At 41.4% G+C, this 25,525-nt stretch overlaps 1 protein-coding gene across 1 annotated transcript; it reads right to left on the bottom strand.

Annotated features, from left to right (window-relative positions):
- Positions 1 to 343: 343 nt before the first annotated feature.
- LOC132815533 (retinitis pigmentosa 1-like 1 protein) lies at positions 344 to 18,973 on the bottom strand. The gene is made up of 2 exons (XM_060824538.1): positions 17,816 to 18,973; positions 344 to 1,194 (listed from the first exon to the last, which is right to left on the bottom strand). The coding sequence occupies exons 1-2, from the start codon at positions 18,210 to 18,212 to the stop codon at positions 503 to 505; spliced, it is 1,089 nt and encodes a 362-aa protein (XP_060680521.1). The 5' UTR covers positions 18,213 to 18,973; the 3' UTR covers positions 344 to 502.
- Between the last annotated feature and the right edge of the window lie 6,552 nt (positions 18,974 to 25,525).

The raw sequence follows: 25,525 nt of genomic DNA on the forward strand, positions 1-25,525 counted from the left end.
AAAGTGAGGACTGCAGATGCTGGAGATTAGAGTTGAGAGTGTGGTGCTGGAAAAGCACAGCAGGTCAGGCAGCATCTGAGTAGCAGGAAAATCGACGTTTCGGGCAAAAGCTCTTCATTAGGAATCTAGTGACCCTTCCTTAGAATGGACATCCATATATATATATATATATATATACACACACACACATATATATATAAAATATCCCAACATATCCAAAACTTTTCAAGGAATTAAGTATCTTCTCTTGCAATTACTGGAATTATAATTCAGTCATTTCCAAATATCAATAAACAAGAATCTGAAATCAGAGCAAATTGGCAATAAGATCTTTATTGCACAGATTCTTACAAGTTTCTTTTTAATGTACCAGGGTTCACTAATGTAACTACTGTCTCAGGCTTTCCTTAGAGAGTGTTTTATTTAAGAAGACACAACCTCACAGTGTCTCTTCACAAATGTTAGAAGAGTATGGATTGCACTGTTGTCCTGGTTCCATCATTTATTCTGCTTTTGTTTCTGCCTCCCCTTCTTCTGCCGACTTTGTTGCAGGTGTCGCCTCTTCTGGGGTTGTTGCTCTTGGAGACGGTGCTGTTGGTGATTTCGATTCTGGTGATGCTTGTGGTGATTTTTGTTTTGGCTCTTGTTCCCCTCGGGTTTGTTTCTCATCCTCTTTGTTCATAACATCAGCAAGTGATTTAATGCTGTCTATCAGACCATCCATCTTGCTCCCCAATGCATCAATTCTGCAGTTTACCCGTTTGAAGCCTTTGTCAACAATTGTAGGCAACTCCTGCTCATTCGCCTCAGAAACATTTTCTTCTCTAGGGCATGACTCATCTTCGTCAGTTTTCTTCGTCTCTTCAGTCTTTGCAGCTTCTTCTGTTTTTGAAGAAGTTCCTTCTACAGGGCAAGATTCCTCTGCTGCAGCCTCTTCTGTTTTTGAAGGTGCTTCCACAGGGCAAGACTCACCTTCCTCAGATGCCTTCTTCTGTGCTGCAGCTGCTCCTGTCTTTTCTTCTCCAGGGCAAGTGTCATCCGTTTCTCCTGTCTTCTCTTCTGCTGTTTGTGAAGAACTCTCTTCTACAGGGCAAGATTCATCTTGATCTGTTGTCTTCCCCTCTGAGCTCTCATCTTTACGCAATATGGAGTACATTGGGCAGCTTTCATCAATCATTACAGGGTCCTGGATACCTATATTAGAAAATAAAGGCCACAAATTGAGTGAAATTAATAACAACTGAGCCTTTAAGTCCATAAATATAGCAGCAGACTTCTAGGTCATCGAGCAAACTCACAACCTGAATATAAGAGGAGAATTAGGCCATTAGACACATCGAGTTTGCTCTAATATTCGATCATGGCCGATACAATTCTCAATCCCATTCTCTTGCCTTCTCCTCATAACTCTTGATCTCTTTACCAATCAAGAACCTCTCTCTCTATATATTAAATACACTCAATGACTTGGCCTCCATAGCTCCCTACAGCAATGAGTTCCAGATTAACCACCTTCTGGCTGAAGAAATTCCTCCTCATCTTAGTTCTAAAGGGTTGGCCTTTCACACTGAGGCGATGCCCTTGGGTCATAATCTCTTCTACTAGTGAAAGCATCTCTATGTCCGCTCTATCTAGACTTCTCAGTATTCTGTAAGTTACAATGAGATCCCACCTTATCCTCTTAATCTCCATTGACCCAGAGTCCTCAACTGCTCTTCATATGACAGGCCCTTCATCCTGGGATCATTCTTATAAGCCTTGTCTGGATCCCTCCAACACTAGCACATCCTTCCTTATGTATAGGGCCCAAAACTGCTCACAATATTCCAAGTATAGACTGACAAGAGCCTTATAAAGCCCCAGCTGTACATCTCTGCTATTAGAAAAAAGAACTGCGAATGCTGAAAATCAGAAACAAAAAAGAAACTGCTGGAAAAACTCAGCAGGTCTGAAGAAGGATCACCAGACACGAAATGTTAACTCTGCTTTGGCTGCCAGACCTGCTGAGGTTTTTCAGCAATTTCTGTTTTTTTTTAAAATCTCTGTTCTTGTATTCTAGCCCTCTTGAAATGAATGCTAAAATTGCATTTGCCTTTCTAACTGCCATCCGAGCCAGCATTTTAAGAGAATCCTAAACCAGGATTTCCAAGTGCCTTTGTGCTTCAGACTTCCAAACCTTTTCCCTATTTAGAAAATATTCTATGCCTCAATTCTTCCTATCGTGGTGAATAACCTTACACATTATACTCCATTTGCCACTTCTTTGCCCACTCTCCCAGCATGTCCAAGCCCTTCTGCAGCCTCTCTCATTTCCTCAATACTACCTACCTGTCCCTCCACTTATCTTTGTGACATCTGCAAATTTAGCAACAATGCCCTCAGTTCCTTTGTCCAGATTGTCAATGTATAATATGAATACTGACCCCTGCGGAACTCCACTAGTCACTGGCTGCCATCCTGAAAAAGATCCCTTTATTCCCACTCTCTGTCTTCTGCCAGTCAGCCAATCTTCTATTCAAGTCAGTACCTGCTTATTATTTCGCAGCCTCCTATGCAGTAGCTTATCAAAGAAGTTTCTCTCACAAATATCTGTAAAGAATCTTTAATGTAACATTTCACTTGAGGTCAGGTAGACTCTGAAATCTAAGATGAATTGATATGATAGGGCTAGGCTATTTGATCCCTGAAATTACTCTGCCATTTAAGATGATCATGGCTGATCTAATCGTAATCTCAACTTCATCTTTGCACCTACCTCTCAAATGTTTCTCCCACCTTACCTCTCAAGAATCCATCCACCACTGCCTTAAAAATACTTTGATAAAGAGATTTCCAAAGTCTTTACCTATAAAACTATAAGCCACAGAAGAAATATGCCATTTGGCCCATTGAGTTCATTCTGCCATTCAGTGAGATCCTCAACTCCATTTTCCTTCCTTATCCTATAACCTTTAACTCCCTTAATGATTAGAAATCTGTCCATCACAAGCATCTTAACGCCCTCGAGAAAAATAATTTCTCCTTATCTCTGTCTTACACGGGCATTCTCTTATTAAAACAACGACTCCTAGTTCTAAATTCTTCTATCAAAGGAAACATCATTTTAAACTTCACCTTGTCAACCCCCAAGGATCTTAAATGTTTCAATCAAGTCACCTCTTATTCTTGTGAACGCCAATGGATGTAAACACTGTAAATCCAACCTTTCCTCTCAAGAAAACGTGGCTATTTCAGGCACTGTATTAGAATTTTAGTCTTATTGCTGTTAACTTTTTTTTAAAGATATGGAAATAATTGCCCATTCCTAATTCCCAAGAGTCAACCATGTTTGACTACAGAGTGACATGTAAGCCAGACCAGGTAGGATTTGAGCCGGTTCCCCAAAACATAACCTGGATTTCTCTATTATTAGTTGTTATGGCAGGAGCTGGGAAATGTAGATTGGACACAGCTATTTGAAGGGAAGTCCACATTTGAGATGTGGGAGGCTTTCAAAGATAGGTTAACGGTAGTGCAGGATAGGCATGCCCCGTTGAAGGCAAAGGATAGGAAAGGCAAGATTCGTGAACCGTGGATGACAGGAGAAATTGTACAACTAGCCAAGAGGAAAAGGGAAGCGTACATAATGTCCAGGCAGCTAAGAACAGAACTGACCCTGGAGGAATATTGGAAGAGTAGGTCAAGTCTTAAACAAGGAATCAAGCGGGCTAAAAGGGGTTACGAAATAACTTTAGCAAGCAGAATTAAGGAGAATCTCAAAGCATTTTATTCTTATATAAGAAGCAAGCAGGTAACTAGAGAAAGGATTGGTCCACTAAAAGATAATGAAGGAAGGCTGTGTGCCGAACCTGAGAGAACGGATGAGATTATGAATGATTACTTTGCATTAGTGTTCACTGAGGTGAGGAACATGATGAATCTTGAGATTAGAGGTAGAAGTTTGATGAGTCTGGATCACATTGGCATAAGTAGGGAAGATGTGTTGGGTATGCTCAAGGTTATTAAGATGGGCAAATTCCCAGGACCGGGTGGGATCTATCCCAGATTGCTCAGGGAGGCGAGAGAGGAAATAGCTGGGGCCCTGACAGATATGTTTGTGGCATCCTTAAACACAGGTGAGGTGCCGGAGGACTGGAAGGTTGCTCATGTTGACCCCCTGTACAGGAAGGGTAGTAGGGATATTCCGGGTAACTACAGACCAGTGAGCCTGACGTTGGAGGTGGGGAAGTTGCTGGAGAGGGTACTGAGATGTAGGATCTATTTATATTTAGAAAAGAATGAGCTTATCAGTGATAGCCAACATGATTTTGTGCGGGGAAGATCGTGCCTTACCAACTTAATAGAGTTCTTCGAGGAAGTGACCAAGTTGATAGATGAAGGAAGGGCTGTTGATGTCATATACATGGACTTTAGTAAGGTGTTTGATAAGGTTCCCCATTATAGACTAATGGAGAAAGTGAAGTCACGCAGTGTGCAGGATGTTCTAGCTAGGTGGATAAAAAACTGGTTGAGCAACAGGAGACAGAGAGTAGCAGTTGAAGGGAGTTTCTCAAAATGGAGAAAGGTGACCAGTGGTGTTCCACAGGGGTCAGTATTGGGGCCACTGTCGTTTGTAACATACATAAATGATCTAGAAGAGGGCACTGTTGGTATGATCAGCAAGTTTGCAGATGACACAAAGATTAGCAGAAAGCATCAGGGACTGTCAGAGAATACAGGAGAATATAGATAGACTGGAGAGTTAGGCAGAAAAGTGGCAGATGGATTTCAATCCAGACAAATGTGAGGTGATGCATTTAGGCAGGTTTAATTCTACAGCGAATTATACAATGAATGGAAGAGCCTTGGGAAAAGTTGATGAGCAGAGAGATCTGGGAGCGCAGGTCCATTGTACCCTGAAGGTTGCTGCACAGGTGGATAGAGTGGTTAAGAAGACATATAGTATGCTTGCCTTCACTGGATGGGATATTGAGTATAAGAGCTGGCAAGTCTGTTAAAATTGTACATGACATTGGTTTGGCCGCATTCAGAAAACTGTATGCAGTTCTGGTCGCCACATTACCAAAAGGATGTGGACGCTTTGGAGAGGGTGCAGAGAAGGTTTATGAGGATGTTGCCAGGTATGGAAGGTGCTAGCTAAGAAGAGAAGTTGAGTAGGTTAGGTTTATTTTCATTAGAAAAGGGGAGATTGAGGGTGGACCTAATTGAGGTCTACAAAATCATGAAGGGTATAGACAGGGTAGATAGAGATAACTTTTTTTCCCAGGGTGAAGGAGTCAATAACAAGAGGTCATGCTTTCAAGGTGAGAGGTGGGAAGATGAAGGGGGTTACACGCAGCAAGTACTTCACACACAGAGGGTGGTGGGCACTTTGGAATGCCAGCAGAGGTGGTAGAGGCAGGCACGGGAGATTCATTTAAGATGTGTTTGGACAGATTCATGAGTAGGTGGGGAGCAGAGGGATACAAATGGTTAGCAATTGACAGGTTTAGACAGTACATTTGGATCGGCTCAGGCTTGGAGGGCCGAAGGGCCTGTTCCTGGGCTGTAAACTTTCTTTGTTCTTTGTTTGTTCTTTATGGATCAGGCCAGACCCGCTCAATTCACTTTAAGGTAATCCAGACGCTAACTTTTTCATATTTTAAAGGCAGGTGTAGAATGGATCAAATCACTCAGCTTTAAGCAAGAACAGAATTTATTTACACACTACGGTTGAAACATGAACAAAAGAAAACAGAAATTAGAATAACAACTATTTGGAAATCCAACTGACTCAAAATCACAACTTAATGAAGAAGCTGTTCCAATACCTGCAACATCCCAAGGAACACACCCCTTGGCAAATGGTAAATTCAAACTCAGGTTCTTACAGGCAGAAGAGATTGCAGCGAGAAGACTCAGGCAAAAAAAAAATCTGTGGAAGCATGGAACCTTATTTTCACTGCAGCAGTTTGTCTGCTCCCGGCAAATTCTGCCTGCGTCCTAAAACAAACAAAACCAGCAAAAACCCTGAACTGGGAGAAATGGCCAGTTCTCTGAAATTGTTTGAAGTAGCCACTTCCAGACATAATGGCATATTTGCCTTTATGACCCCTCTTGAAATAAAAAAGGACAAAATAACCTTGTTAAAGGGGCAGCATTGTCTGCTCCACTACATTCCTTAAGGCCCTGCCATTCACTATGAATCTCCTATCTTAATTTGACTTTCCAAAATACAAGACCTCACACTTACCTATATTAAACTCCATTTGACATTTCTCGGCCCACTTGCCCAGCTGATCAAGGTCCTGCTGCAATTTCTGATTACCTTCCTCACTGTCCACAATACCGCCTATTTTAGTGTCATCTGCAAACTTACTAATCATATCTTGTACATTATCATCCAAATCTTTGATATACAGCAATGGGCACATCAACAATCCCTGAGGCACTCCACTAATCACAGAGGAAACCAGTCAATTCCATCCACTCCATCTGATCCTCTCATTATTTTTTACTCCTCCATTAAATCATTACTTAGCATCCTCTGTTCTGCGGAACTCAGCTCTAGCTTATCCAATCTTGCCTTATGGCTGCAATTTTCAAGATGTGGAAACATTCTTGCAAATCTCTTCATAGACCATAAGACATAGGAGTAGAAATATGCCATTTGGCCTGTTGATTCTGTGCTTCTATTCAATGAGATCATGGCTGGTTTGATCATTCTCAATTCCATTTTGCTGTCTTTTCCCCATAACTCTTGATTCCCTTACTGATGAAAAGTCTGCCTCAGCTTTGTGTTATTGTAAAGATCCAGCCTTGACAACTCTCTGTACATAGAACATAGAACAATACAGCACAGAACAGGCCCTTCGGCCCACGATGTTGTGCCGAACATCTATCCTAGATTAAGCACCCATCCATGTACCTATCCAATTGCCGCTTAAAGGTCGCCAATGATTCTGACTCTACCACTCCCACGGGCAGCGCATTCCATGGCCCCACCACTCTCTGGGTAAAGAACCCACCCCTGACATCTCCCCTATACCTTCCACCCTTCACCTTAAATTTATGTCCCCTTGTAACACTCTGTTGTACCTGGGGAAAAAGTTTCTGACTGTCTACTCTATCTATTCCCCTGATCATCTTATAAACCTCTATCAAGTCACCCCTCATCCTTCGCCGTTCCAACGAGAAAAGGCCGAGAACTCTCAACCTATCCTCGTACGACCTATTCTCCATTCCAGGCAACATCCTGGTAAATCTTTTCTGCACCCTCTCCAAAGCTTCCACATCTTTCCTAAAGCGACAGTACTCCAAATGTGGCCTAACCAAAGTCCTGTACAGCTGCAACATCACTTCGCGACTCTTGAATTCAATCCCTCTGCTAATGAACGCTAATACACCATAGGCCTTCTTACAAGCTCTATCCACCTGAGTGGCAACTTTCAAAGATCTATGTACATAGACCCCAAGATCCCTCTGTTCCTCCACCTGACTAAGAACCCTACCGTTAACCCTGTATTCCGCATTCTTATTTGTTCTTCCAAAATGAACAACCTCAGACTTGGCAGGGTTGAACTCCATCTGCCACTCCTCAGCCCAGCTCTGCATCATATCTAAGTTCCTTTGCAGCCGACAACAGCCCTCCTCACTGTCCACAACTCCACCAATCTTCGTATCATCTGCAAATTTACTGACCCACCCTTCAACTCCCTCATCCAAGTCATTAATAAAAAGCTGTAGTAAAAAGCTCCACAGATTCACCACCATCTGAGTGTAATCTTGGTGGGGAAAGACTAGTTTCTTTTATAGTTTTAGTAATACTTTCCAAATTTTATGTTACATTTGTTTTGAAATGAAAGGCCAATAGTCTATTTGCCTTTCATATTAAAAACTGAACATGGAGGCTAATATTCTGTGATTCTTGCAAGAGAACCCTCAAATCCCCGTGCTGTAGCTTTTTGCAGTCTTTCTCTCTTTAAATAACATCAACTCTTCCATTTTTCCTGCCAAAGTGCATTACCTCACATTCTGCCACACTGTATATCTGTCAAAACTTGAAAGGGTTCAGAAAAGATTTACAAGGATGTTGCCAGGGTTGGAGGATTTGAGCTACAGGGAGAGGTTGAATAGGCTGGGGCTATTCTCCCTGGAGCATCGGAGGCTGAGGGGTGACCTTATGGATAAAATCATGAGGGGCATGGATATGATAGACAAAGTCTTTTACCTGGGGTGGGGGTAGTCCAAAACTAAAGGGCATAGGTTTAGGGTGAGAGGGGAAAGATATAATAGAGACCTAAGGGGCAACTTTTTCACGCAGAGAGTGGTACATGTGTGGAATGAGCTGCCAGAGGAAGTGGTGGAGGCTGGTACAATTGCAACATTTAAAAGGCATCTGGATGGGTATATGAATAGGAAAGTTTGGAGGGATATGGGCCAGGTACTGGCAGGTGGGACTAGATTGGGTCGGGATATCTGGTCAGCAAGGACGAGTTGGACTGAAGGGTCAGTTTCCGTGCTGTACATCTCTATGATTCTAAGTTTTTCCTAACTAAACATCCCTCTGTATAGTTTCTGTGCATTCTTCTCTCCTGTTTTTGTGTCATCCACAAACCAGCCTCATTAAAGGCATTAATATATATTGTAAATAATTGTGGGCCCCAGCACTCATTCCCTTGGCACAACACTACTGACTGATAGCCATCTTGAAAATGCCCTCTTATTCCTAACTCTCTGTCTTCTATTAGTTAGCCATTCCTCTATCCATGCTGATATAATACTCCCAACCGCCATGGGCTCTTATCATCTTCAGTAGCCTTATGTGTAGTACTTCATTGAAATTTATGGAAATTCAAATGTTTTACATCTACTGCTTCCCCTTTATCTAACCTCTTTAAATAACTGTAATAAATTTGCTGGGATGATTTACCCTTCATGAAGCCATGTTGACTGTGCTTGATTATTTTAGGTATTTCTAAATGCTCTGCTAGTACATCCTTTAGAATGGACTCTAACCAGTTTTCCAATTATGAATATCGAGCTTACAAGTCTATAGTTTCTTTTAGTGTCCTCCCTTTTTGAGCAAGGCTTTTACACTGGCTGTTTTTTGTTTTGCTCTGATATATTTCTAGAACGTAAGGATTCTTTTGCATCCATTATCTGAATAGCTACTTTCTTTATGATCTTGGGACACACACTAATCTGAAAACATGCATGTGTGTGATTCTAGACAACAACCTTATTCTCTAAATGCTGTAAATCAGAAACAAAAACAGAAATTGCTGGAAAAGCTCAGCAGGTCTGCCAGCGTCTGTGAAGAGAAACTAGAGATAACCTTTTGGGTCCTGCGATCCTTTCTCAGTTCTGAGGAGCCATAGATTTAACTCCTTGACTTTATTTACTATATTGCCAGTTTGTACGGGGCTCACATAGTAATCCTGTGAGTAAATCCCACTTTTGATGAAGAACACAGAACAAAGAAAATTTACAACCCAGGAACAGGCCCTTCAGCCGTCCAAACCTGAACCGACCCAAATCCACTGTCTAAACCTATCATCCAATTCCTCTGCTCCCCATCTATTCATGTATCTGTCCAGACGCACCTTAAATGAATCTACTGTGCCTGCCTCTATCACCTCTGCTGGCAACACGTTCCAGCCACCTACCACCCTTTGTGTGAAGTACTTGCTGTGTATATCCCCCTTAAACTTTTCACCTCACACCTTGAACGTGTGACCTCTTTTTATTGAATCCCTCACCCTGGGAAAAAAAAGCTTATCTCTATCTACCCTGTCTATACCCTTCATGATTTTGTAGACCATAATTAGGTCCACCCTCAATCTCCCTTTTTCTAATGAAAATAATCCTAAACTACTCAACCTCTCTTCATAGCTGACATCTTCCATACCAGACAACATTCTCTTAATCTTTCTCTGTACCCTTTCCAAAACATAAACATCCTTTTGGTAATGTGGCGATCAGAACTGTACATAATATTCTAAATGCGGCCGAACCAATGTCTTGTGCAATTTTAACATGACCTGCCAGCTCTTATATTCAATACCCCGTCTGATGAAGGCAAGCATACCATATGCCTTCCTGACCACTCTAACCATCTGTGCAGCCACCTTCAGGGTACAATGGACCTGAACTCCCAGATCTCTCTGCTCATCAACGTTTCCCAAGGCTCTTCCGTTTACAGTATAGTTTGTTCTAGAATTAGACTTTCCAAAATGCATCACCTCACATTTGCCTGAATTGAACTCCACCTGCTACTTCTCCGCCCAACTCTCCAGTCTATTTTCTCCTGTATTCTTTGACAGTCCCCAATGCTTTCTGCTACTCCACCAATCTTCATGTCATTTGCAAACTTACTGATCAGAACAATAATGCCCTCTTCCAGATCACTGATGTATATTACAAACAACAGTGGCCCCAGCACTGATCCCTGTGGAACCCCACTGGTCACCTTTCTCTATTTCGAGAAATTCACTTCAACTACTACTCTCTGTCTCTTGTTGCTCAACCAGTTCTTTATCCACCTAGCTAGAACAGCCTGCACATCATGTGACTTCATTTTCTCCATTAGTTTCTCATAGGGAACCTTATCAAACGCCTTACTAAAGTTCATGTATATGACACCTACAGCCCTTCCTTCATCTATCAACTTGGTCACTTCCTCAAAGAACTCTATTATGTTGGTAAATCTCCCCTGCAAAATAACCATGTTGCCTATCACTGATAAGCCCATTCTTTTCCAAATATAAATAGATTATATCCCTCAATACCTTCTCCAGCAACTTTCCCACCACTGACACCAGGCTGACGGGTCTGTAGTTATATGGAATATCCCTACTACCCTTCTTGTACAGGGGGACAACATGAGCAACCTACCAGTCCTCTGGCACTGCACCTGTGCTTAAGGATGCTACAAAGATATCTGTCAGGGTCCCAGCTATTTCCTCCCTTGCCTCCCTCAGCAACTTAGGATAGATCCCATCCTGTCTTGGGATTTATCCACCTTAATATCCTTTAGCCTACCCAAAACATCTTCCCTCCTTGTGTCAACGTGATCCGGAGTAAACTAACTTGTATCTCTAATCTCAGCATTCACCATCTCCCGTTCCTCAGTGAATACTGACGCAAAATAATCATTGAGAATCTCACCCATTTTCTCAGGTTTGACACAACCTTCCTTCCTTATTCTTCAGTGGACCAACCCTTTTTCTGGTTACCCTCTTGCTTATTATATACGAATAAAAGGCCTTGGGATTCTCCTTAATTCTGCTCACTAAAGTTATTTCATGACCCCTTTTAGCCAGTTTGATTCCTTGTTTAAAATTGGTCCTACTCTTCCTATATTTCTCTAAGGCCCGTTCTGTTCTTAGCTGCCTGGACCTTTTCCTCTTGGCTAGTCCTAACTTAATCCTAACTGTTCAATTTTTTTCATCAGAGCCTCCTTTCCAGTTCTGTCAAGGTCATTGATGCCAATATGGGTGATGACAACTTGATCCCTTCCCTCGCAACCCAAGTTCCTCCCCAGCCCTAAGTACATGTACTTAATCCTGACAACAGCCAACATAACCTTTGATACAAAGTACATTTTTACTGTCTCCAGAGCAAATAGGTCCTTCCTCTAATGTGATGACCAAACTGTGCACAAAACCCCAGCTTTGGTCTAACCAGCATATGTAGTTCCAGCATTACATTCTAACTTTTGCATTCAGTACTTCACTCAGTGGAGAAAAGTTTAACTTCAGTCGTGGGGAAACTTTGAGAAACAATTATTCTGGACAGAATTACTAATCACTCGGAAAAAAAGTAGGTTGATTAGGAAGAGTCAGCCCAGATTTCTAAAGAGGAAATCACATTTAATTAACTTGCTGGAGTTTTTTGAAGAAATAAAAGAGAGGCTTGATCAAAGTAACATTGTTGATTTAGTATACATGGATTCCCAGAATACATTTGATACATTGCCACCCAAGACTTGTCAGGGAAGTCATACTCATGGTATAAAAGGGACAACAGCAACTTGGATACAAATTGGCTGAGTGATAGGAAGCAGAAAGTAATGGTCAATGGATTTTGTTTTGGGCTGGAGGAAGGTTTGTAGTGGAGTTCCTCAGGTGTCTGTGCTCCGACCCTTGTTTCTTCTGATATATGTTAATGATCTGGATCTTGGTTTGCAGAGGAAAACTTCGAGACTGCGGATAAACTTGAAAGAATTGTAAACTGTGAGAAGGACTCCAGTGCAGAATTCCAAAAGGATGTTAACAAGTTGGTGGAGTGTATCAGATAGTCGAAAGATGAGGGTCAATGCAAAGATGTATGAGGTGATTCATTAATGTAAAATAAGTATTACAATTCTGAAGAGGGTACAAGACATGATGGTCCTAAGTATATATAGTCCTTGTCTTCCTCCCTTCACCCAGGACACCCTCACTACCACCAGCCATGCCCTGATCCCAAAATTGCGTAGGTGCAGAAAATAGCCTCATCAATAAAACACGACAACAAATCTTATTCACGAGTTCATGTACAAGCATCTCCCTAGATCATATTGTGCATGCTTCTTGGTGTTAGCAAATGCAGGCTATTGAGAAATCCAGTCATTTGTTCAAAACAATAATCATGTTTCAGAAACATGAGGGCTAAGCAGGGAAGCTGCTGTCTCTTCAGGTGGCTTCCTTTCCACTAATTCCAACCACAAACAATTCTCTAACCTACACATTGTTCATTAAAAGATGGCCATTAATTAAAACTCAGATGGTATTTGAGAAGTGACTTCTTGCAATTACCTATAGATAAATCACAAGATTTCCAAGAAGCTTTGTTTAAAAAAAAATCCAATGTCTCAAAGACATTTCCTAACGCTCAACAAAAATGTATTTTTGTCAAAAAGAAGGATGAGATGATAACAATCTACCCATGATTTACAAAAGCAATCAAGGAGTATGTCCAATCAAAAATCACATGCAAAGTGGTAAAAGTTAGGTAGGGCTAAAGATTGTAAATATTTTAGAAACTGACAGCAGATTGACTACAAAGCTAATAAAGAGGGAGAAAACTAATTCTGAAAATCAGTTGGCAAGAATTATTAAAACAAACAGCAAGTGCATTTACAGATCTATAAAAAAAAGTAACTAAATTGAATGTAGGAACTTTGGAGGATGTGACTGGAGAACTGATAACGAGGAACAGAGAAATAGCAGATATTTTAAACCAATATTTTGCATCAATTTTCACAAAAATTTCAGAGACATCAGACAAGCAAGATGCTAACAGTAGGAAAGTCTTTTACAGTCTCTCTCTTTCAAGGGATAAGTCATTACAGCATAAGTACATCTCTTTGAGGTGGTGACCAAACAGGTAGATGAGGGTAAAGCATTTGATTAGGTTCCCCACGGTAGGCTACTGCACAAAATACAGAGGCACAGAGGGTGATTTATTGATTTGGTTCAGAAATTGGCTAGCTGTAAAAAGATAGAGTGCGGCGGTTGATGGGAAATGTTCATCCTGGAGTTCAGTTAATAGTGGTGTACCGCGAGGATCTGTTTTGGGGCCACTGCTGTTTGTCATTTTTATAAATGACCTGGATGAGGGCATAGAAGGATGGGTTGGTAAATTTGCAGATGACACTAAAGTCAGGGGAGTTGTGGACAGTGCGGAAGGATGTTGCAGGTTACAGAGGAGCATTGATAAGCTGCAGAGTTGGGCTGAGAGGGGGAAAATAGAGTTTCATGTGGAAAAGTGTGAGATGATTCACTTTGGAAGGAGCAAGGGAGAATACAGAGTATTGGGCTAATGGTAAAATTCTTGGTAATGTGGATGAGCACAGAGATCTCGGTGTCCATGTGCATAGATCCCTGAAAGTTACCACTTAGGTTGATAGAATTGTTAAGAAGGCATACGGTGTGTTAGCTTTTATTGGTAGAGGGACTGAGTTTTGGAGCCATGAGATCATGTTACAACTGTACTAAACTCGTGTAGCTGCACTTGGGAGTATAACAATTTTGGTCACCGAATTATAGGAAGGATGTGGAAGCATTGGAAAGGGTACAGAGGAGATTTACTAGGATGTTGCCTCATGATGGAAAGGTCTTATGAGGAAAGTCTAAGGGATTTGGGGCTGTTTTCATTAGAGAGAAGGTTAAGAGGTGACTTAATAGAGGCATACAAGATGATCAGAGGATTAGACAGGGTGGACAGTGAGAGCCCTTTTCCTTGGATGGTGATGGCTAGCACGAGGGCACGTAGCTTTAAATCGAGGGGTGATAGATATAGGACAGATGTCAGAGGTAGGTTCTTTACTCAGAGAGTAGTAAGGGCATGGAATGCCCTGCCTGTAACAGTAGTGGACTCGCCAACATTAAGGGTATTTAAATGGTTATTGGATAAACATATGGATGATAATGGAATAGTGTAGGTCAGATGAGCTTTAGATTGGTTTCAAAGGTTGGTGCAACATTGAGGGATATAGGGCCTGTACTGCACTGTAATGTTCAATGTTCTATGTTCTAACAGACCCTTTGGTCCAACCAGTTCATGAGACAGAAGGCAGACAAGTTGCCAGGACTGGATTGCCTGCACAAAATGGTTTTAAAGGAGATGGCTGCAGATAGCACAGGCATTGGTTGAAATATTCCAGAATTCAATGGGTTCTGGAAGGGTTCCAGTGGATTGGAAAACTGCTAATATGCCCTAATACCCCTGTTCAAAAAGAAAGGGAAACAGAAAGTAGTGAACTATCATCCAGTTAGCTGAAAATCTACCAGTGGGAAAATGATAGCATCCCTTATTAAATAAGAAATAGCAGAACATTTGGAAAAGCTGAATACAATCAAACAGAGTCAAAATGGTTTTGTGGAAGGAAGTTTGATAGATTTGATCTGAGATTTTGATGATTAAACAAATTGAGTTGTAAATGACAACTAGTAGATATAGTATATTTGGATTTTGAGAAGGCACTCGATACACTGTAACATTAAAGGTTATTATATAAGACAGGAGCTCACCCTGTTGGGGTACTGCATCAGCATGGACTGAGGTAGGTTAATACACAGACAAAATATAAGGATTAATGGGCCTTTTTCAGGTTAGAAAGACATAACCTGTGGAGTGCTATAAGGATCAGCCCTGGGGACCACAATTATTTAATGTTTACATTAATAACTTAGAGGAGGGGGCAGAATATCCAAATTTGATGATGACACAAAAAATAGGGGAGGGAGTCTTGAGATGGAGATATAAGGAATCTGCAAGGAAACACAGAGAGGAAAAGTGATTGAGCAACATCTTTCATGATGGAGTTTAACATAGGGGAGTGTGAGATCATCTATTTTGGTAGAAGAATCGAAATGCAGATCATTATCCAATAGAAAGAGATTCCAAAATACAACACAGAGGAATCTGGACAATTTCATGCATGAAACACAAAGGTTAGATGCAACAATTAATTAAGAGAGTAAATGCAATGTTAGCCTTTATTGTTAAGGAACTGGAGTTTAAAAACAGAGAAGTCTTGTTCAATTGTATAGGTCAGTAAGGTTGCATCTGAAATACTATGTGCAGTATTGACCCCATGTTTAAGAAAGGATGTAATGGAGGCAGTTCAAAGGAGATTCATTAGGATGATGCCTGGAAGGAAGGAGTCGACTTATCAAGAACAGCTAAACAGGTTCATTATCATTTGAATTTAGAAGAATGAAGGGTGATCTTATTGGAACATCCAAGATTCTGAGGTAGCTTGACAGGGTAGATTTTAAGATGATGTTTCTGGTAGTTGGGGAATCTCACCTAGGGCGAAAATGTGTTGCTAGAAAATCGCAGCAGATCAGGCAGCATCCAAGGAGCAGGAGAATCGACGTTTCGGGCATGAGCCCTTCTTCAGGAATGGGCTCATGCCCGAAACGTCAACTCTCCTGCTCCTTGGATGCTGCCTGACCTGTTGCGCTTTTCCAGCAAAACACATTTTCAGCTCTGATCTCCAGCATCTGCAGTCCTCACTTTCTCCTAGAATCTCACCTAGGGTACATAGTTACAGAATAAGGGGACACTCAATTAAAACTGAGATGCAAAAGAATTCCTTCTCTCAGAATTCTCTACCACAGAGCTCTGTGGAGGCTGGATCACTGAAAATAGTAAAGAGGTAGAAATATCACAAAAATTTGTCTGGATAAAAACAAGGACTGCAGATGCTAGAAACCACAGTCTAGATTAGAGTGGTGCTGGAAAAGCACAGCAGGTCAGGCAGCACCAGAGGAGCAGGAAAATCGACGTTTCGAGCAAAAGCCCTTCATCAGGAATAGAGCTTCAGGACATGGTTGAAGAGCTTCAGGGCAGAGGAGATGACCTGGGGGTTGCAGTGAGAGAGAGAATCACTGTGATTCTTGTAGAGAGAGGAGGAAAACTTCTTCAAGGCAGGCATCCTTGCAAGAGGATTCTTCAAGGCCAGCATCCTTGCAAGAGGATCTATCTACCAATCTATCTACCTGCTGTACCTACATACTAGTTTTCTATGACTCATGCACAAGAACACCCAGATCTCTCTCAACTGAAGCACTCTTTAAGTTTATCTGTATTTACATAATAAATTGCCTCTCTATTGTTCTGATCAAAATGGATAACCTCACACCAACATTAAACTTCATCTACCAGATTTTGACCAATTCAACTTTCCAGATCTACTTGTAAATTTCTAATTCTTCATTGCAATTTACTTCCACCATCTATTTTAGTGTAATATGCAAATTTGGCTATAGTATCTCGAAACGTCGAATTCCCTATTCCTGAGATGCTGATCTCCAGCATCTACAGACCTCATTTTTTACTATAGTATCTTCATCCCTACATCCAAATTGTTTCAGTAATTTCAAAGTCTTATTCCTAATCATTTCATTAGAACAAAAATATTTAATCCTCTTACATTCAGTCCTGTTGTGAATGCAATTCTTTCACCATTTTTCCTAATTTTACATTAAATACCAAAGTTGCTACAAAGGAATAACATGCCAACTGTTTGAAGGAACCATAATTGCTTTAACTCTAGACTGATTATCAGCCTACCATGCAATCAAAATGGAAGGGAGGAGCCCCAGATGGTTTCAACATCCAGACCCAAAGAACGTGTCATTGTCACTTCCACTAACGAAGTGGCCTTAAAGTCATCAGGAAGCAGCTGCATGACCATTACAATCCGATGGTTAGAGGATGCTACTGGGGAGCAGAGGAAATGAATTTCAGCACTGTCTTTTATGGGGTGGGGCTATCCAATAAAGATTGTATTTGCAGAAGGTGTGGAAAGTCCACTGCAGAGAGATGCAAATATTTCTTTCTGAAGTCGAAGAGCATACATGGTCCACCAAGACCCTTGAAAAAATATTCTGAAAACATACCCATTTGATCCTGGATTCATTATATCATAGAGAAATTTTTATTTAGATTCCAGGATGCTGATGCAGTTGGGTACCAGTGGAATCACTGGAGCTCCATCAACTTATTGAAATACTCGTGTCATTTTCCCTAAAGTTACGTTAAACTATAAATTTGCATCTGAAGAATAATGGGTGAAACTGTTATGAACAGCTGCATGAACAGCAAAATCAATGAAATCAATTTTAACTTCGACATGAGTGCAGCTTTGGGTGAGTGTCCATGTGCATTGCAATTAAAAACTGGCCATGGCTAGCTCAGGAAAGTTATTACTGGATAAGGTTAGGTTTCAATGGTCTACAAAAGGACATGAATGGCAAAATCACTTTTCCTATTCTCCACTCTCATGCTCAAAACTTCTTATCAAATCTTTTATTCTTCATCTAATTTGCATTTTCCTTACCAGCATCTCCTTCACAAGTGGCTGATGGTTTTTCCTTTGCTTCTCCTTCTCCCTCACATACAGAATCTGTAGAGCTTTGACAAGAAGTGTCTTCCTCAGAGGGAGGAGCAGGTGACGCTGCCTTAACCTTTTTGCCCTTTGATGCAGTACCATCAGCAGAACATACAGCAGCATCATCTTTAGATTGAGTACTGCCTGTTTCAGGTTCATCCCTAAAGTGTATTTCTGATACTCGATGAATGGTAGATTCATGATACACAGTTATGGGCTCAAGACAAGTTGATGAATCACTATAGTTCACAATGCAGCATTTTGTAGAAAGATGCATGTAAATGGGCCTGTTGGTGGGTAATGTGTCACCATTACCTCCACCAGGACTTGGTGCAGCCTTACACATGCTATTTTGTGGACTAAATGTTGTAGAAGGATCAGTAGATGCACCATATGCAGATGATGGGGCTTTGTACAAACACTGCAGTGTAGGATCTTGGGGACTTCTTGAGTCTTGTTGAGAGGGTTTTTGGGAACACTCACTACAGACGGCACATGGATTAGATTCTTGCTGAGATGAGTCTTTTTTACAGAGGTCACATGAATGTTCTTGACCAGTGGATGAAACACTGCTTTTTGAAGTAGCTGATGCCTTCTTACATTGACCACATGAAGGATCTTGACAACTAGATGAAGTCTTACCACTTGGAGCAGTTGAATTATCCTGGTCAGTAGATGAGGTCTTACACTGACCACATGAAGGATCTTGACAACTAGATGAAGCATTGCCACTTGGAGCAGTCGAATTATCCTGACGAGTAGACGATGTTTTCTTACACTGACCACATGAAGGATCTTGACAGCTAGTTGAAGTCTTACCACTTGGAGCAGTTGAATTATCCTGACGAATAGATGATGTTTTCTTACATTGGCCACATGAAGGATCTTGACAACCAGATGAAGCATTGCCACTTGGAGCAGTTGAATTATCTTGACGAGTAGACGATGTTTTCTTACATTGACCACATGAAGGATCTTGACAACCAGATGAAGCATTGCCACTTGGAGCAGTCGAATTATCTTGACGACTAGACGATGTTTTCTTACATTGACCACATGAAGGATCTTGACAACTAGTTGAAGTCTTACCACTTGGAGCAGTCGAATTATCCTGACAAGTAGATGGTGTTTTACATTGACCACATGAAGAATCTTGACAACTAGATGAAACACTGGTGCTTTTAGTGGAAGAATAACCTTGACCAGATGATACTTTATTACATTGATCACATGCATGATCTTGACAACCAGATGAGGTAGTGGTACTCAAGTTAGTTGAATAATCTTGACGAGTAGATGATGTCTTCTTACATTGATCACATGAATGTTCTTGACAAGTGGATGAGGCATTGCCACTTGCAGCAGATGAATAATCTTGATGAGTAGATGACACCTTATTACATTGATCACATGCATGATCTTGACAACCAGATGAAGAATTGCCACTTGCAGCAGATGAATAATCTTGATGAGTAGATGACACCTTATTACATTGATCACATGCATGATCTTGACAACCAGATGAGGCATTGGTACTTGCAGCACTTGAATACTCTTGATGAGTAGATGACACCGGCTTACACTGTTCACATGAATGTCCTTGACAACCTCCAGATGAGGCACTGGTACTTGGAGCACTCGAATATTCTTGATGCGTAGATGACACCCGATTACATTGATCACATGCATGATCTTGACAATTAGATGAAGCATTGGTACTTAGATTTGATGAGTATTCTTGATGAGTAGATGACACCTTATTACATGCATCACATGCATGGTCTTGACAACCAGATGAAGCATTGGCACTGAGACCACTCGAATAATCCTGATGGGTAGATGACACCTTTCTACAATCATCACATGCATGACTTTGACAGCCAGATGAGGCATTGGTACTTAAACCAGATGAATAATCTTCATGAGTAGATGACACCTTATTGCATGCATCACATGCATGGTCTTGACAACCAGATGAGGCATTGGTGCTTAGAGCAGATGAATAATCTTCATGAGTAGAAGAAACTTTTCTACATGAATCACATCCAAGGTCTTGACAACCAGATGAGGCATTGGTGCTCAAACCAGATGAATAATCTTGATGAGTAGATGAAATCTTCCTGCACTGATCACATGAATGGGTTTCACAACTAGATGAGGTACTTGGGCCAGATGAACAATCCTGTTGAGTAGAGGACACCTTTCTGCATTGATCACATGAATTGGCTTGACAACTGGATGAGGTCTCTTGATGTTTAGTTGACACATTCTTGCACTGACCACATGAGGGATCTTGACAACCAGATACAGTGTCAGCACTCTGAGCAGGTGAAGCCTGTTGACAGGTTGAGGACTTTGTCTTACATTGACCACATGAAGAATTTTGACAACTAGATGAGAGATCACCACTTGGTGCAGATGAAGTCTGTTGACAGGTTGAAGACTTTGTCTTACATTGACCACATGAAGAATTTTGACAACTAGATGAGGGATCACCACTTGGTGCAGATGAAGTCTGTTGACAGGTTGAAGACTTTGTCTTACATTGACCACATGAAGAATTTTGACAACCGGATGAGAAATCACCACTTGGTGCAGATGAAGCCTGTTGACAGGTCGATGATGTCCTGCTACATTGATCACATGAATGTTCTTGACAACCAGACGAGTCATCACCCCCTGAAGCAGAAAACAACACCAGACAGGTAGATGACTTCTTTTTACATTGACCACATGATTCATCTTGACATCCAGATGAGACATCACCACTTGGAGCAGAAAATGATGCTTGACAGGTTGATGACTGTTTCTTACATTGATCACAAGAGTGCATTTCACAAACAGATGAGAGATTACCACTTGCAGCATTAGAAAACTGTTGACTGCTGGATGACTGCTTTTTACATTGATCACATGAATGTTCTCCACAAACAGGTGAGACACCGCCACTTGGGGCCAAAGAATTTTGTTGACTGGTAGATGATTTCTTTTTACATTGATCACATGAGTGCATTTCACAAACAGATGAAGGATCGCCCGTGGAAGCTGAAGAAAACTGTTGACAGGTGGACGACTGTTTCTTACATTGATCACATGAATGTTCTCCACAAACAGGTGAGACTTCACCACTTGGAGGACTAGATGATTGTTGACAGGTAGATGACTGTTTCTTACACTGACCACATGAAATTTCTCCACAAACAGGTGAGCCATCACCACTCGGGGCAGATGATGACGACAACTGACAGGTTGATGATTTCTTCTTACATACGTCACATGAATGCTCTTCACAAGTAGATAAAGCATCAGAACTTGGAGCAGATGATGATTGCTTCTTACACTGGTCACATGAATGTTCTTCACAAACAACTGAGGTATTGCCACTTTGCGCCGATGAAGGTTTCTTACACTGATCACAAGAATGTTCTTCACAAACAGTTGCAGCATCGCCACATGGAGCAGATGAACGCTTCTTACATAGATCACATGAATGGTCTTCGCAAACATTTGAAGCATCACCACATGGATCAGCTGACGACTTCTTACATAGATCACATGAATGGTCTTCGCAAACATTCGCAGCATCACCACATGGATCAGCTGAAGGCTTCTTACATAGATCACATGAATGGTCTTCGCAAACATTCGCAGCATCACCACATGGATCAGCTGACGACTTCTTACATAGATCACATGAATGGTCTTCGCAAACATTCGCAGCATCACCACATGGATCAGCTGAAGGCTTCTTACATAGATCACATGAATGGTCTTCGCAAACATTCGCAGCATCACCACATGGATCAGCTGACGACTTCTTACATAGATCACATGAATGGTCTTCGCAAACATTCGCAGCATCACCACATGGATCAGCTGAAGGCTTCTTACATAGATCACATGAATGGTCTTTGCAAACATTTGAAACATCACCACATGGTGCAGATGATTTCTTCTTACACTGGTCACATGAATGGTCTTCACAAACACTTGAGACATCACCACTTGGAGCAGACATTAACATTTGACGAGAAGATGACTTCTTCTTACATTGATCACATGAATGTTCTTCACAAACTGAGACATCGCCACATGGTGCAGATGACTTGTTCTTACATTGATCACATGAATGTTCTTCACAAACTGAGACATCGCCACATGGTGCAGATGACTTGTTCTTACATTGATCACATGAATGTTCTTGACAAACAGATGAAATCTCACCACTTGGAGCAGTTTTTAACTGTTGACATGAAGACGGTTTGTTACATTGATCACATGAATGTTCTTCACAAACAGATATGATCTTACCACTTGCAGCATTTGCAGAGTGGCTTTTCTTTAATCCATCAAATGGTGTAGGTGTTGGAAGTCTCACACTTTCTTGTGGAACGGATGTACACACTAAAGTCTCTCCAGGAGCTAACTGATAAACAGGAGGTGACCTAGAACTATATTGAGGTGATATGGGCTGGTAAACAACTGGTGCCACATTTGTATATTGAGGTGGTACCCCTTGTTGATAGTAAGTTGTATTCTTAGACTCAAATGGAGATGGTACAGGTTGCGAATAAATAGGCGGAGACTGATATTGAGGTGCCATTGTTTGTTGGTAAACAGTTGGGGACTTCCTTTCATACTGATTTTCTGGAGGAGCAGGTGCCATTGGTTGTTTGTAAAACGATGGAGACCTCCTTTCATACTGCTCTTGAGAAGCAGGTGGTGACACAGTTTGTACTGTTTCCTGACAGACCTCTGAGGTTTTACTTCCATAACTAGCAGACATTGGTTCTGTATGAGTAGGTGAACACACATTCTCACGTACAGAAGATTCAGCTACGGTCTTGGCTTCAGTTGAAGCATGGACATTTCCCTGATAACCAGGTGCTGGTTTTGCATCATATCCAGAGCGTACACCTTCTTGACGAAGAGGTGAACTATATGCAGGAGGAACTGGTGCTTGACGAACAGGTTGTGCCATAATCACTGTTTCATATGGAATGGGAACTCCATCTGCACGAATAGCTGGAGCCACAATCACAGGCTCAAATGGGCCAGGTATGCCTTCTTGATTATAATATGGAGCCCTAACATAAGGATCATATGGAGCAGGAATGATTTCTTGATAATATGGAGCCCTAATCAAAGGCTCATATGGAACAGGTACGGCTTCATGGCGAACATATGGTGCTCTAATCATAGGATCATATGGAAGGGGTACAGCTTCATGACGAACATATGGTACCCTAGAGAAATTCTCATGCGGACCGGATGCAGCTTCAGCTGGAGCTTCCTGCTGTGCACAAGGATCCTTAACTACAGGCACAGTTGGACAAGGTGCAGCATCATGACGAGTATCAGGGGTTTTCTCACAAAAGATTTTGGACAAAATTTCCTGATTAATAAGTGAAGGGTCCTTAGCTAGTGATTTTAAATTTTGATCATCGGAGGTTGTTCGGTGTGCCTTTCCATCAATATTTATAGCTGTTATAATTTGTAAAGAAAAAAATGAAAGTAATTTTAGTTAATGTAAACTAAAAGTCAATGTTAAAATTTTTTTATCAACATTATACACCTTTATTTACAGTGGTCCACTAAACTATACATAAAACAATGGTGGGGTGAATTTCATAGAATTTACAGCACAGAAACATGCCACTGTACTGGTTTGCACTGGTCTTTATGATCTACAAGAGACAACTTCCCCTATTTCATCTTTTCCTATTAAAGTATCCTTCGATGTCTTTCCTCATGATGGCTTTCCTTAAAAGAATCTATGCTATTTGCCTCAAATGTGGAAATTACACAACCAGACTATACCTTAGATAAAGTTTTCTCACTTTTCCCAGTATTTAGCAGTTTTCAATTAGCTTTATGGATGCATTTTTAATGGGGCAACTAGTACCAGTGCTTATGTGTATTTAATAGGCTTTTGGTTAGTTTTGTTTGTTATTCTCAAACAGTTCTGTCATGTTGCTCCTACCTCTACTTACATATGGCTGCATGAAAATTCTGTGGATGAAGTGTCCTGAACTTAGCACGCCAGGAGCTGGAACAAATTTCACTCATTATAATTAGGCATGTAATTGACAGATTCAGAACTTAAAAGCAGAATGAATTGTTCCTCAATATTTATTGGAGATGTGTTTGTTTTTATTTCTGGATTAGTGGTGCTGGCAGAGCACATCAGTTCAGGCAACATCCAAGGAGCAGCAAACTCGACATTTTGGGCAAAAGCCTTCATCAGGAATCATCCTGCTGCTCCTCGGATGCTGCCTGAACTGCTGTGCTTTGCCAGCACCACTAATCCTGAATCTGGTTTCCAGCATTTGCAGTCATTGTTTTTACCTGGCTTTTATTTCTACCTACAAAACACTTGCTATGGTTTTTGACTGTGTTTTGTTTTGGAGTGCCACAAGGATCGGTGCTGGGTCCTCTACTTTTTACATTTACATAAATGATTTGGATGTGAGCATAAGAGGTACAGTTAGTAAGTTTGCAGATGACACCAAAATTGGAGGTGTAGTGGAGAGCGAAGAGGGTTACCTCAGATTACAACATGATCTTGACCAGATGGGCCAATGGGCTGAGGGGTGGCAGATGGAGTTTAATTCAGATAAATGCGAGGTGCTACATTTTGGGAAAGTAAATCTTAGCAGGACTTATACACTTAATGGTAAGGTCCTAGGGAGTGTTGCTGAACAAAGAGACCTTGGAGTGCAGGTTCATAGCTCCTTGAAAGTGGAGTCGCAGGAAGATAGGATAGTGAAGAAGGCGTTTAGTATGCTTTCCTTTATTGGTCAGAGTATTGAGTACAGGAGTTGGGTGGTCATGTTGCGGCTGTACAGGACATTGGTTAGGCCACTGTTGGAATATTGTATGCAATTCTGGTCTCCTTTCTATTGGAAAGTTGTTGTGAAACTTGAAAGGGTTCAGAAAAGATTTACAAAGATGTTGCCAGGGTTGGAGGATCTGAGCTATAGGGAGATGCTGAACAGGCTGGGGCTGTTTTCCCTATAGCGTCGGAGGCTGAGGAGTGACCTTATAGAAGTTTACAAAATTATGAGGGGCATGGATAGGATAAATAGACAAAGTCTTTTCCCTGGGGTCGGGGAGTCCAGAACTAGAGGGCATAGATTTAGGGTGAGGGGGAAAGATATAAAAGAGACCTACGGGGCAACGTTTTCATACAGAGGATGGTATGTGTATGGAATGAGCTGCCAGAGGATATGGTGCAGGCTGGTACAACTGCAACATTTAAGAGGCAGTTGGATGGGTATATGAATAGGAAGGGTTTGGAGGGATATGGGCCGGGTGCTGGCAGGTGGGACTAGATTGGGTTGGGATATCTGATCGGCGTGGACGGGTTGGACCAAAGGGTCTGTTTCCATGCTGTACATCTCTATGACTCTATGACTGCTTTTCTGAAGGTCAGACTGCCAGCAGCAATTCAGACCCATTCTCCCTTCCCATTTCAGGTGCACCGAGGAGGAAATATGATAATCTCTATCGAAACCCATTCTGTGCTTCCTCTAGATGGAGTGGTTGATTCCTTATATTCTTCAGAAACCACCATTGGCTGCATTTCAAGATCGTTTTGCTGGTTTCACTTCCCACGGTCTGTCTACTCATATGGTGCCCTGAGGAGTAAGGCTAGAT

The sequence above is a fragment of the Hemiscyllium ocellatum genome, chromosome 4, assembly GCF_020745735.1.
Source record: "Hemiscyllium ocellatum isolate sHemOce1 chromosome 4, sHemOce1.pat.X.cur, whole genome shotgun sequence".
Classification (NCBI taxonomy): domain Eukaryota; kingdom Metazoa; phylum Chordata; class Chondrichthyes; order Orectolobiformes; family Hemiscylliidae; genus Hemiscyllium; species Hemiscyllium ocellatum.